The sequence below is a fragment of the Bufo bufo genome, chromosome 4 (genome assembly GCF_905171765.1).
Source record: "Bufo bufo chromosome 4, aBufBuf1.1, whole genome shotgun sequence".
Taxonomy (NCBI): Eukaryota; Metazoa; Chordata; class Amphibia; order Anura; family Bufonidae; genus Bufo; species Bufo bufo.
This window is the reverse complement of record NC_053392.1, coordinates 106,548,342-106,562,714: the sequence shown is the minus strand read 5'-3', so window position 1 is coordinate 106,562,714 and position 14,373 is coordinate 106,548,342. Positions and strand designations below refer to the sequence as shown.

At 42.6% G+C, this 14,373-nt stretch overlaps 1 protein-coding gene across 1 annotated transcript in view; it reads right to left on the bottom strand.

Moving 5' to 3' along the window:
* IL20RB (interleukin 20 receptor subunit beta) overlaps positions 1 to 10,804 on the bottom strand; it is a 53,518-nt gene extending 42,714 nt beyond the window's left edge. The window contains exon 1 of the mRNA XM_040427615.1: positions 10,621 to 10,804. Coding sequence (XP_040283549.1) covers positions 10,621 to 10,675 — 55 coding nt within the window. The 5' untranslated portion in view covers positions 10,676 to 10,804. The remainder of the gene's footprint in view (positions 1 to 10,620) is intronic.
* Between the last annotated feature and the right edge of the window lie 3,569 nt (positions 10,805 to 14,373).

Sequence of the window (14,373 nt, the reverse complement as noted above, 5' to 3'; positions counted from 1 at the left end):
TGTAATTATATTTCACTACATCACAGAAACAACTGAAACAAAGATCTAAAAGCAGTTTAGCAGCAAACTTTGGGAAAACTAATATTTGTGTAATTCTCAAAACTTTTTGCCACGACTGTACATTACATAAATTGAAACTGAAAAATTCTAAATTCTGGGAGACTTGATACACAATCTATAATCTCCATAAAATACACTTGAAAATGGATTTAGGGCTTGTGAAGCCTGGAGAGCCCTGTGCATTAAGTCTACAGGGAGTGCAGAATTATTAGGCAAGTTGTATTTTTGAGGATTAATTTTATTATTGAACAACAACCATGTTCTCAATGAACCCAAAAAACTCATTAATATCAAAGCTGAATATTTTTGGAAGTAGTTTTTAGTTTGTTTTTAGTTTTAGCTATTTTAGGGGGATATCTGTGTGTGCAGGTGACTATTACTGTGCATAATTATTAGGCAACTTAACAAAAAACAAATATATACCCATTTCAATTATTTATTTTTACCAGTGAAACCAATATAACATCTCATCATTCACAAATATACATTTCTGACATTCAAAAACAAAACAAAAACAAATCAGTGACCAATATAGCCACCTTTCTTTGCAAGGACACTCAAAAGCCTGCCATCCATGGATTCTGTCAGTGTTTTGATCTGTTCACCATCAACATTGCGTGCAGCAGCAACCACAGCCTCCCAGACACTGTTCAGAGAGGTGTACTGTTTTCCCTCCTTGTAAATCTCACATTTGATGATGGACCACAGGTTCTCAATGGGGTTCAGATCAGGTGAACAAGGAGGCCATGTCATTAGATTTTCTTCTTTTATACCCTTTCTTGCCAGCCACGTTGTGGAGTACTTGGAGGCGTGTGATGGAGCATTGTCCTGCATTAAAATCATGTTTTTCTTGAAGGATGCAGACTTCTTCCTGTACCACTGCTTGAAGAAGGTCTCTTCCAGAAACTGGCAGTAGGACTGGGAGTTGAGCTTTACTCCATCCTCAACCCGAAAAGCCCCACAAGCTCATCTTTGATGATACCAGCCCAAACCAGTACTCCACCTCCACCTTGCTGACGTCTGAGTCGGACTGGAGCTCTCTGCCCTTTACCAATCCAGCCACGGGCCCATCCATCTGGCCCATCAAGACTCACTCTCATTTCATCAGTCCATAAAACCTTAGAAAAATCAGTCTTGAGATATTTCTTGGCCCAGTCTTGACGTTTCAGCTTGTGTGTCTTGTTCAGTGGTGGTCGTCTTTCAGCCTTTCTTACCTTGGCCATGTCTCTGAGTATTGCACACCTTGTGCTTTTGGGCACTCCAGTGATGTTGCAGCTCTGAAATATGGCCAAACTGGTGGCAAGTGGCATCTTGGCAGCTGCACGCTTGACTTTTCTCAGTTCATGGGCAGTTATTTTGCGCCTTGGTTTTTCCACACGCTTCTTGCGACCCTGTTGACTATTTTGAATGAAACGCTTGATTGTTCGATGATCACGCTTCAGAAGCTTTGAAATTTTAAGAGTGCTGCATCCCTCTGCAAGATATCTCACTATTTTTGACTTTTCTGAGCCTGTCAAGTCCTTCTTTTGACCCATTTTGCCAAAGGAAAGGAAGTTGCCTAATAATTATGCACACCTAATATAGGGCGTTGATGTCATTAGACCACACCCCTTCTCATTACAGAGATGCACATCACCTAATATGCTTAATTGGTAGTAGGCTTTCGAGCCTATACAGCTTGGAGTAAGACAACATGCATAAAGAGGATGATGTGGTCAAAATACTCATTTGCCTAATAATTCTGCACGCAGTGTATAAGGTAAAACAATGCTTCCTGGGGGGAACATCTCTGTACATACTGTATGGAGCCTGATGGAGCACGTTGCAGTTTTTTTTTCATTCTGAGATTCGTGTGGAATTTGACAGCAAAAAAATAAATAAAAATGTCTCGGATTTCATAAAGGAGTACAATACAAAAAAAAACCCCGCAAAGGCAGTGTATTCGGGTGTGGGTCTCCTTTTAAAAATTGCCTATCTGGTTTTACAAATATTCTTTTTCTTTTCTTTTTTTTTTACTTCTTAAATATCACTATATTGTGAAAAATAATGAAGGAGGAAGTGACATACATGCGTATGGAGGGGTCATTAATATCTGTTTTGTGAGTGCCAGACAACCTGCATCTCCACCAATCAGATGTTCCCTGCTGCCTCCAGCACTGAAACTAGCTCTCGAATGGAGCAGGAAGCACAGCTCTGTTCATAGCATAGTGGCCGTGCCGGGTTACTGCAGCTCAGCTGCCATTGCAGTGAATAAGAGCTGAACTGCAGTAACCCGACATGACCAGTACACTTCCTGCACCATCCAAAGTGCAAGTTCCAACTCCGGGGGCAGCAAAGAGGTGCGGGATGTCGGCCCCCCATCAATCAGATATTAATAACCTATATTCAGGATAGGTCATCAATCCTAGGAGCCTGAAAAAACCTCTTTAAATGTTAGAATAAATAATAAAAATATATTTAAGAAGTAAGGGGGTATTTACATGACCGTAGTTATGGTCTGCATCCAATACGGATTTTTTGGAGAACCGATGCAGACCCTTTCATTTCAATGGAGCCGCAAAAGATGCGAACAGTACACCATGTGTTCTGCATCTGTATGTCTGTTCCACTGCCCTGCAAAAAATGGCAGAACATGTCCTAGTCTTTTGCAGAACGGAACGGGCAGCCCATTATAGAAATGCCTATTCTTGTCTGCCAAACGTACAAGAATAGGACATGATCTATAATTTTTGCGGGGCCACGGAACGGAGCAACGGATGCGGATAGCACACAGAGTGCTGTCCGCATCTCTTGGGGCTCCATTGAAGTGAATAGGTCCGCATCCAAGCAGCAAAAAATGCAGCTTGGATGCGGAACCAAACCACCCCTTATGTTGCTGAAAGTACTGTCCACCTCCTGGGAAAATATGGCCAGAATTCTCACCACTATTTGACACCAAATGGCTAGGCCAATAGTCCACTGTATAGATGGCTCCTATTCTCTGTTCCTTAGGGCTCATGAACACAAATGTACCATATTTTTTATTCCATACCCGTTCCGCTTTTTTTTTTTGCGGCTCATATGCGAAACCATTCACTTCAATGGGGCCACAAAAAAAAAAAAATGATCCCGTGTGCATTCCATGTCTATATGGCCGTTCCACAAAAAAACAGAACATGTCCTATTATTGTCCGCATTACAAGGATAGGACTGTTCTATTGGAGGTCAGCCCTTTCCTTCCTCACAATGCATAATGCACACTGCTGGTATCTGTGTTTTGTGGATCCGCACTTTGTGGACCACAAAACATCCAACGATCGTGTGCAAGAGGCCTTATTCTATAATACTATTTTTCAAATCAGATGATTTTCATTGATTTTAAGTAACACGAATACACATAGAGGTACATAAACCCCAACACAAACAATCCTCTCACCCACCGCCCTCCCGGATTCCATAACAGCAAATAACACAGATACACATAGAGGTACATAAACCCCAACACAAACAACCCTCTCACCCACCACCCTCCAGGATTCCATAACACCATATCACACAGAGGACAGCATTTGAGTCCCAAGTAACATTACCAAAACGTGTGCTTTGGAGCAGGTCCCCCTCAGGCTTATTTTGCTTGACAGCATACCAGTTTCCAGTGTAGCAGCATGCCATTATCCCATGACGCCACACAAGGTAAAATATGCAATTATTTCCAAATTCAAAGTCATATTTTCTTATTGTGTTCTCTGTGCGAACCTGTTGAGCGTGTTAAAACTCCCACTGGTACATAACTTAAATTAACACATTAAGGAATGAAAATAAAATTATGTGAAAGGGTACAGCCACAGGGACAGGTCTCCTGAAGCAGTTTTGGAAGCCAAAGCCAGGAGTGAACTCAAAAAAGAGGAGAAGTCATATCTGTTCTTTATACTTTCTCTTCTTTTATGATCCACTCCTGATTTTGGCTACCAAAACTGCCAAATATCTGATTGGTGGGGATATGGGGTGTTTAACCCCACCAGTACGATAATGATGGACCATCCTAAGGTTATCAATAGTAAAATCCTGTAATACACCTTTAAGACCTCTTTCACACAGGTGAGTTTTCTGTCCAGGTGCAATGAGTGTAGTGAACGCATAACATCCGGACTGAATCCTGCCCCACTCATGTCAATGGGTCTGTCTACACGTTTTTCATGCATCATCTCTCCGTTCAGAAAAAAATCGCAGCATGTTCTGAATTGTGCATCTCTCACGCAGCTCTGGCTCCATAGAAGTGAATAGAGCTTACATGAAATGAAAAACGTAAGGCATCCGGATACAAAGCGTTTTATTACTGATGGTTGCTAGGAGATGTAGATTGTTATCTTTCAGTTTTATTTCACGCGTGTAAAAAATGCATCCAATCCGGACTGAAAAAACTAACACACTGAAAACAGTAAAAAAAAAAAAACTGATTGAACTTACTGGCAAAACCATCGTTTTTTAACTGAACACATCCTGGGCCAATCCGTATTGCTTATGTGAAAGAGTCCTAAGGCTAATTTCACATCTACGTCACAGCATTTTGGCAGCCTACTGGAGTTCTCTGGATCCAGCATTGCTGGATTTTACCGGAATGCCTGCCAGCCCCATTAACTGTAATGGGGTCCAGCAGATATTTGTCTGCTCTCTGCCATCTGGCTGGCTTTGAAACAGCCCCCCCCCCCCCCTCCCCTGTGGAGCTCACTACCTCTGCTACCTTTCAGCAAATGGTTGGTGTGTGAACATGGCTGACAGTAAATAATCATCCATATTCCTCACAGAGGTATATACCTTATGGGAATAAAAGGTTAAGGAACAAGAAAAAACAATGTGGATAAATAGAACTGTAAAGAAAGAAATAAATCACAAAAAGAAAGCATTTAAATCACAAAATCAGGAGGGGTGCGAGGAAGCACTGAAAAACTATAAGGAATTTTTTTTTATATGTAAATAGTGATGGACGAACATCGGCCGGACGGTTTGTGAATGCAATCGTGTTAACGCAATAAAATGTTCGCGAATCGCATGTTTGCGGCGGGCCCCATTCACTTTAATGGCAGGCGAACCTGAAAAACCTTCAGGTCATTTTTGCAGCCACCAAATACTTACAAGAAGTGCACAAATCGTCCCACAACATGGACAGTGACATACCAGAGGGGGATCAATGGCAAAAATTCCCACAAAAAATATGTATTTTAATCAGGGGCCATTTTTATGCATCTTAAAAGGGAAACTGTCAAAAATGTGGCCTGCTGGAGCCTAGAAATTTTTTATTTTAGGCCACTGGACTACAGGCCCCAAACATTAGGCATTCACCGGACATAAAAGATCAAGTAAGTATTTGGCTGGAGGTAGATTACACAGTCAATGGATATCAATTTTACTGCAGGCGAGTACAAATACAGGTCAAATACATATGTTTAAAAGAACTAAAAATATAAAATTGGATTAAAAACATGGCTAACGAAATCCCCCCTCTTGAAAAAAAAAACTAATGATAATAGTTGAAATTCGATAACACGTGGTCGTCACTGGTGTTGAATTCCTCCAAGGCTGCAACAATTATGCATTCAGCGCACAGAAAAGAACAAGTAAGTTTGTGGCTGGAGGTAGATTACATGGTCATTAGATATCAATTTTACAGCAGGCCAGTGTACTACAGGCCCCAAAAATTATGCATTTAGCGTACATAAAAGAACAAGTAAGTATGTGGCTGGAGATAGATTATACGGTCATTGGATATCAATTTTACAGCAGGCCAGTGGACTACAGGCCCTAAAAATTACACATTCAGCGTACATAAAAGAACAAGTAAGTACGTGGCTGGAGGTCTATTAGACTGGCAATGGATATCAATTTTACTGAAGTCCAGCCCAAATACAGGTCAAATACATATGTTTAAAAAAACGAAAAATATAAAATTGGATTAAAAACATGGCTAATGAAATCGCCCCTCTAGAAAAAAAACCTAATGATAGAAGTTTAAATACGTGGTCGTCACAGGTGTTGAATTCCTCAGAGGCCTAAATAAATAGACATTCACCGGTCAGAAAAGGCCTTTATGCCACTGTATTTACCCAAGACAGGGACCATTATTTGTTATGGGTGGTGGTGGATTTTTGTGGGCTGTCATGAGGAAATTCAATTAAACGTGGTCGACTGGTCACATGTGTTGAATTCCTCCGAGATCCATGCCTCATTCATTTTTAGAAATGTGAGGTAGTCCACACTGCCGTGAGCTAGGCGAGTGCGCTTATCGGTCACGATCCCACCTGCTGCGCTGAACGTCCTTTCGGACAGGACACTGGACGAGGGGCAAGCCAACAGTTCCATGGCAAATTGTGCCAGCTCTGGCCACAGGTCAAGCCTGCACATCCAGTAGTCCAGGGGTTCTTCACTTCTCAGAGCGTCCACACCGGCCGTTAACCCGATGTAGTCGGACACCTGACGGTCTAAGCGTTCCCTGAGGCAGGATCCAGAGGGCGGCTGTCGATGGGTTGGCTGCAAGAATGATCTCATATCCGAAGTGACCAACACATCTTCAAACCACCCTCTTATTGCATGCGCTGTTGGATTGGTACTCGCAACTGTTTCTCTGTGAGTGAAAATTCCTCTGCCAGCGCCCGCAAAAGCAGAATGCAGCCAAAACCGCAAACAAATGCTGTACTACCTAAATGCACTATATAGAAAGTATATTATTGGTATATAACACCCCTGCTTCAATCACTTTTTGGGGGGGGGCAACTGGTATATCACACCAGTAGAAATTATTTGTTCCAATAGTGTTTGCCACTCTGTGTAGCTGCGGTAACGCAGCAAAATGGCAAACAAATGCTGCACTACCTAAATGCACTATATAAAAAGTATATTATTGGTATATTACACCCCTGCTTCAATCAGTTTTGTTTGGGGGGCAACTGGTATATCACACCAGTAGAAATTATTTGTTCCAATAGTTTGCCACTCTGTGTAGCTGCCACTCTGTGTACCTCCGTTTGGTGAACCGCGAACGAGCAAAGTTTGCAGCGAAACGACCGCCGGGCGAACCGCAAGGCCATCTCTATAAGTAAAAGACAAATAAAAGCAGCCAAACTAGAGACTGAGAGATGAATTACCTAAGAGAGCAAAACTAACCCTAAAATGTTCTTCAATTATATAAATGGTAAAAAGTATAAATCTAAAGGTGTCGGCCCTTTACAGAGTAATGAGGGGGGAGTTGCAGAGAGCGATGAGGAGAAAGTAAAGCTATTAAATATTTTTTTTCTCCACTGTATTCACTGAACAAAATAAACTGTCAGATGAAATGCAGAATGTAAAAGTAAATTCCTCATTAAAAGTGCCCTGGCTGACCCAGGAAGCGGTGTCTTAGAAAGATTAAAATAGACAAATCGCCGGAACCAGATGCCATATACCCCCATATCCTAAGAGAATTAAGTAATGTCATAGCCAGACCCTTATTTCTGATATTTAAGGACTCTATACTGATAGGGAGTGTTCCACAGGATTGGCGCAATCCTGTGTTCCACAGGATTGGCGCAATTGGTGCCAATATTCAAAAGCGTCAAAAAACATTGCCCGGAAACTATAGGCTAGTAAGTTTAACATCTGTTGTGGGTAAACTGTTTAAAGGTTTTCTAAGAGATGCTACCTTGAAGTACCTCAATAAAAATAAGCAAATAACGCCATATCAGCATGGTTTTATGTCAAACTAAAAATACAAATGTGATAGCACTCTACATCCAGCAATTTGCCTCCATGCTGGATGAGGCATTGGTGTACATTTTGGCCAAAACGTAGTAAGCCACTCACCACGTCAAGGTCGCCTCTATTTGAGTGGTCCCTAACACTAGTTCCTACCTGTTTATGGGCCATGACAGCCACACAAAATCCAGGGAATGCAGGCCAGCGTGCACACCAAGCACACTCTGCTTTTAACCCCGTCCGGTGCCATTACAGCTTTCATCGGATCCAGGGATGCAAGTACCAACATGCACGCTGAGCCCACTATATACTTCTCCTGGAGCCAAATGGCTACTGGTAGGTTCTATATAAGCAGACTCAGTTTTATACTGACTTTAAAACCAGCCTCCAGGACAGATTGACTGGTCAGGTGTGCAATGACTCCAAGGAGATCGCCACGCCTCAAATATATACTACAAAAAAAAAATGTGGGGAATTGGGTCAGCACAACCTTGACGTGGTGAGTGGCTTACTACGCTTTGGCCAAAATGTACACCAATGCCTCATCCAGCATGGAGGCAAATTGCTGGATGTAGAGTGCTATCACATTTGTATTTTTCGTTTGTATATGTATTTCGCCATAGTGATGTGCACCACATACAGGTTGTGCTGACCCAATTCCCCACATTTTTTCTTTGTAGTATATATTGGAGGCGTGGCGATCTCCTTGGAGTCATGCACACCTGACCAGTCAATCTGTCCTGGAGGCTGGTTTTAAAGTCAGTATAAAACTGAGTCTGCTTATATAGAACCTACCAGTAGCCATTTGGCTCCAGGAGAAATATATGGTGGGCTCAGCGTGCATGTTGGTACTTGAATCCCTGGATCCGATCAAAAGCTGTAATGGCACCGGACGGGGTTAAAAGCAGAGTGTGCTTGGCATGCACGCTGGCCTGCATTCCCTGGATTTTGTGTGGCTGTCATGGCCCATAAACAGGTAGGAACTAGTGTTAGGGACCACTCAAATAGAGGCGACCTTGACGTGGTGAGTGGCTTACTACGCTTTGGCCAAAATGTACACCAATGCCTCATCCAGCATGGAGGCAGGGCAGAATGCTGGATATAGAGTGCTATCACATTTGTATTTTTTGTTTGTATATGTATTTCGCCATAGTGATGTGCACCACATACAGGTTGTGCTGACCCAATTCCCCACATTTTTTCTTTATGTCAAACTAATTTAATCATTTTCTAAGAGGAGGTAAGTTCTAAACTTGACAGCGGCAAACCAATGGATGTCGTATATCTGGACTTCTCCAAAGCATTTTACACTGTACCACATAAAAGGTTAGTATATAAAATGAGAATGCTTGGACTGGGGGATAATGTCTGTATGTGGGTAAGTAACTGGCTCAGTGATAGAAAACAGAGAGTTGTTATTAAAGGTACACATTCGGATTGGGTCACTGTCACTAGTGGGGTACATATAATGATCTTGTACAAGGCTTGCACAATAAAATATACATTTTTGCAGATGACACTAAACTGTGTAAAGTAATTAACACTGAAGAGGACAGTATACTGCTACAGAGGGATCTGGATAGATTGGAGGCTTGGCAGAGAAGTGGCAGATGAGGTTTAACACTGACAAATATAAGATTATGCACATGGGAAGGAATAATGCAAGTCACCCGTACATACTAAATGGTAAAACACTCGGTAACACTGACATGGAAAAGGACCTGGGAATTTTAGTGAACCGAAAACTAAGCTGTAGAAACCAGTGTCAGGCAGCTGCTGCCAAGGCCAATAAGATAATGGGTTGCATCAAAAGGGGCATAGATGCCCGTGATGAGAACATAGTCCTGCCACTTTACAAATCACTAGTCAGACCACACATGGAGTGCTGTGTACAGTTCTGGGCTCCTGTGAACAAGGCAGACATAGCAGAGCTGGAGAGGGTTCAGAGGAGGGCAACTAAAGTAATAATTGGAACGGGTGGGCTACAGTACCCTGAAAAATTATCAAAATTAGGGTTATTCACTTTAGAAAAAAGACGACTGAGGGGAGATCTAATAACTATGTATAAATATATCAGGGGTTAGTACAGAGATCTCTCCCATCATCTATTTATCCCCAGGACTGTGACTGTGACGAGGGGACATCCTCTGCGTCTGGAGGAAAGAAGGTTTGTATACAAACATAGAAAAGGACTCTTTAAGGTAAGAGCAGTGAGACTATGGAACTCTCTGCCTGAGGAGGTGGTGATGGTGAGTACAATAAAGGAATTCAAGAGGGGCCTGGATGTATTTCTGGAGTGTAATAATATTACAGTCTATAGCTACTAGAGGGGGGTCGTTGATCCAGAGAATTATTCTGATTGCCTGATTGGAGTCAGGAAGGAATTTTTTCCTCTGGATCAACTTGCAGGATAACAGGCCGAACTGGATGGACAAATGTCTTTTTTCAGCCTTATAAACGATGTTACTATCTATCTATCTATCTATCTATCTATCTATCTATCTATCTATCTATCTATCTATCATATCTGTCTGTCTACCTATCTATCTATCTATCTATCTATCTATCTATCTATCTATCTATCATATCTGTCTGTCTACCTATCTATCATATCTGTCTATCTATCAAGGTTGAAGTGTAGATAGCAGCACTGCTATGTAGACCAGGTGCTTAACCCCAGGTAAAATCTCGGACTGGATCCACTTATTTCACATTATCCAGAGTGCTGTCTCTCCTACTTATACTATCTATCAATGTTATTGTTGGACTCGGCTGTTTGTACTACATCTCTTACATATAGATATTTAATGATGGAAATATACATGTTCTATGCAGTCATCCTGTGTACAATCTTACCTGCCAAGGAGCCAGAAATCAAGGCTATCAGTATGACTTGAAGTTCATTTCCCATTGTCTGTTCACTTTACCGAAGTCCCATGTTAAGTTCCAAGCTGAAAGACTGAGTTGTGTATCCATACTCTGATCAGAAGAATCAGGACACAGCATACAGTCATATCTAACACCACACTGAGACCTGGAAATCCTGTTCTTCATCTACAAATTTCTCTCAACAGGTGTGGCCAAAACCAGCAGCGCAGGTACAGCAAGGAGGAACATTGTTCTGCTGGTGTCAGAGCAGTCATGTAGAATGTTAGGATCCCTATGGGATTATAATCATTATACTGGTAGAATAGGGCTGGTTTGGGCTGGAAATTGCCCGCCAAAATTGGTGGCCAAGTTGGCAAAAAAATCGATTGGGTTGCTAAGCTAGGGCAGATGTTAGGGGATTGGTTTAGGGAAGTGTCCTATGGTACGATTGTTGCTGGGGCTAAAAGGTGTAGGGGACCCAGCAACAGTTAGGGCATTGGATACAGAGCTATGGGGTGTGTAGCCCACGGGGTTTATTAGTCCGGTGTGGGACAGCTTCTGGCTGGCTGTCAAGCTACGTTGGAGGAGCTGCGGCCCACCCGCCCTCCCTGTTAATTAATTTGTCACGGCCACTTTATTAGAAGGAGGGGGAAAGTCGCTCGCCGTGAAGTGGCGAGTGGACAAGATGATATGGTGTTTAGGTCGAATTTATGGCTGGTCTAATCTGTGGTTTAAATAAGTTTTGTGGTTATTATATAATATGTTAAGTTATTCCTTAATAAAGTTGGCCGTGGCCTAATTTATCCACTTATATTCTTGTGTCCATGTGTTTTATTAATTTATTATTGTTTTAATTTATTGGGTTTTCCTATATGATTTATAATCCCATGTGGTCTTCCTGCATCAGGACACACACTGCAGATCATTGTACATCTGAATAGTGCGGAGCACTCATTCTGGTATCTAATATTAATCTATTATACTTACCAACACTCCAGTGGGTAAAAGACAAATAGACTATTCCCCCCTGGAAAACCCTGAACCATGTGGGACCATCCACTTATGGGAGGTGCTTACATAAGCCCCATGCATTTTAGGCCAGAGACAGCCTGAATTTAACATGGACTGTCTCTGAAAATGTGTGACTTGGACTGTGAGGCTCATCAGATTTTCTGAGATTTTTATACTTTTAGATAGGTCATCAGTATATGATCTGTGGGGGTCCGACACCAGAGACCCCCACCGATAAGTTGTTTCGGAAGGCGGCGGCCCTTCTGCTTTTCCTAGGCCGACACATTCATCGATCAAGTGGCCTAGGAGCAGCTAAGCCCTATTGAAGTGAATGAGGCTTAGTGCGATACCAAGCACAGCTGCTATATAATGTATGGCACTGTGCTTGGTAAGCTGCGATCGGCGCGGGTCCTGGGTGTGAGACCTCCATCGATCAAATACTGAAGACCTATCCAGAAGATCGATTATCAATATAAAAATCCTGGAAAACCCTTTTAAAGGACTGATATTAGTTATTACAATCTGTGTACAGTGCTATGTAATAGGTTGATGCTACAGTACTCCAGTGCCATAGACAGAAGTGATCCATAGCCACAGTAAATATGATATTTTTTGGTGAATCATTACGATTCCGTAAGATCCTGAAAGGCCGATGTCCAGTTGCTGATGTTAATGAAAAAGACTGGACAGGTTAAATTCCCCCACCCTGTTAATGGCTAGAGTTTTTTTTTTGAATTTTCCTCATCTTTCCTACCTACACAGAATTAGTGCTCTCACGTATTTTTTATACGTATGTAAGGAAGCTATTTAGAGTGTGATGGGCATTAAAACTGAATTATACCATATATGCTTTAGTGGTTATGTGTATTACTATGTAGCTTGTCCAGCTGATTACACATTAAATACTGTAGAAGTAGGCTGGTGGTTGAACATCAGGTGAACAATCGTTTCGCAGACACAGCCATACACATTTTTGTCCATACTGGCTGTTCTAGTCATTCATACTGGCCATACATGTTCAATAAAACCTGGCAATGGACCAACAATCTTTTTTAAAAGGTGTCTTCTGGGATCAATGTAGTGTCCCACTAGGTAGGCGTGGGCACTACACAAGGGTCAATTGGTTCACGTGTTACTTCTGCTCACAAGGGACAGTGATATTATATCTAACTATGCATTTAATGTATGTTTCTATGTGCCTTTTCATGTATATTTCCCCTTTGACATGCATAGCAGGCCTATGAGGGTGTTGTTAGGCATCCTAGACACTAGAGGGAGATAGAGAGCCCCTAGTATAAATGTTCAGGCCCAGACAGGGAGGAGTTAGTCTGTAGTCAGGAGTCTGTGGAGACAGAAGTGAGAAGGCACCAGCCAGAGATATGCTGAGGGCCTCCTCCTGACATGCAGCTTGATAGCCCTGGCTGCTAGCCACGACCAGGAGGCTAGTGAAGAACTCTAGCCTGCCTGTAGATAAAGTGAGCCTCAGTTAGCTCAGAAGATTACCTCAGTAGTAGGAATGAACCTCCTGGGAGAAACCTGCAGCTTCCCCCACAACAGGAACAGCACCACAAGTTCAAATAAGTAACCTGATGAGCAGAGGGACTTTAATATAAAAGCAAGAGCCCATACTGGAGGAAGGATTTATATACCAAGGATTAAAGCCACCATTTAGGCATCCGGGCCTTGGGATCCAGCCAGCTAGAATAGCTGAGGGGATAGAGTAGCATTGTACTACAAAGCATTAACTGTATACCCTCCAAGTATCTTGCATGATTAATACCTGCCATTATTGAAAGTAAACCTGCTTGTGGAGTATTGTTGAAGGGACTGCATCACCATTAGCAACTGTAAACTGTCTGTATAAAGTTGGACTGTTTCCTAAAGTAAAGCAACGTTTGGTTTACCACCTGTGTACTCCATTACTACTCCTACAAATCAGTGTGCCACCGTTACAGGCACTGGCGTCACGATCCTTAAAGGGACCTTGCCTCAGGCACTCAAAACACCTGCAACATCCAGGGCACCTCACACACCATCAGGCCAGGTCTCTCTATACAGAGTGTGCCCCAGAGGAACTTGTGTCTACCTCTCCTTTACTGCCGCATGCCTGCCCAGGGTCCTCCAAAAAGTGAGTAACCCTCGATTGCCCATAACCGTGACCTCACTATCGCCATATCCTGCAGGTCTGGCGTGCTGCAAAAATTGGCGTCACGAACAGGATACGATCATATCCTCGCCATTGTTGGATTACAAAAACTGTGTGCCATTACATGCCTAAAAAGTGACTAAGCCCTATTGCTTTATTGGAGAAATTGCTGGGCCAAAGAACTGTAATAATTTGCGGTGTGAAACTGTGCTTTTTATGGACTGTTTTGCTGTTGTAAAGCCACCGCTTGCTGTCAGTGAATAGACAGCATTTTGCTCAAGATGGCCGCTTAGCTTGCTTGGATTTAACTGCTGCGTCATCTTCATACTTTGTTTGGCGGGAAAAATTGGCGCCTTCTGCTGAAAGTGCGGGAAAGGCTATATGTCCGCGCCACCGCCCTGTCTGGACATTTGCATGTCTGCAATGATGGACTCCGCCTCCCCTATACTGGAGTACCTGGGGGGCGGCCTCCCAGAGCAATGGGAGGATCTGTCTACAATTATTGGTGCCGCCCTTTCGCTCTCCAGAGAAGGATCGAGCATGTTGAAGAGTGAGGACTGCTCTGATATTATGTCGGCACCCAC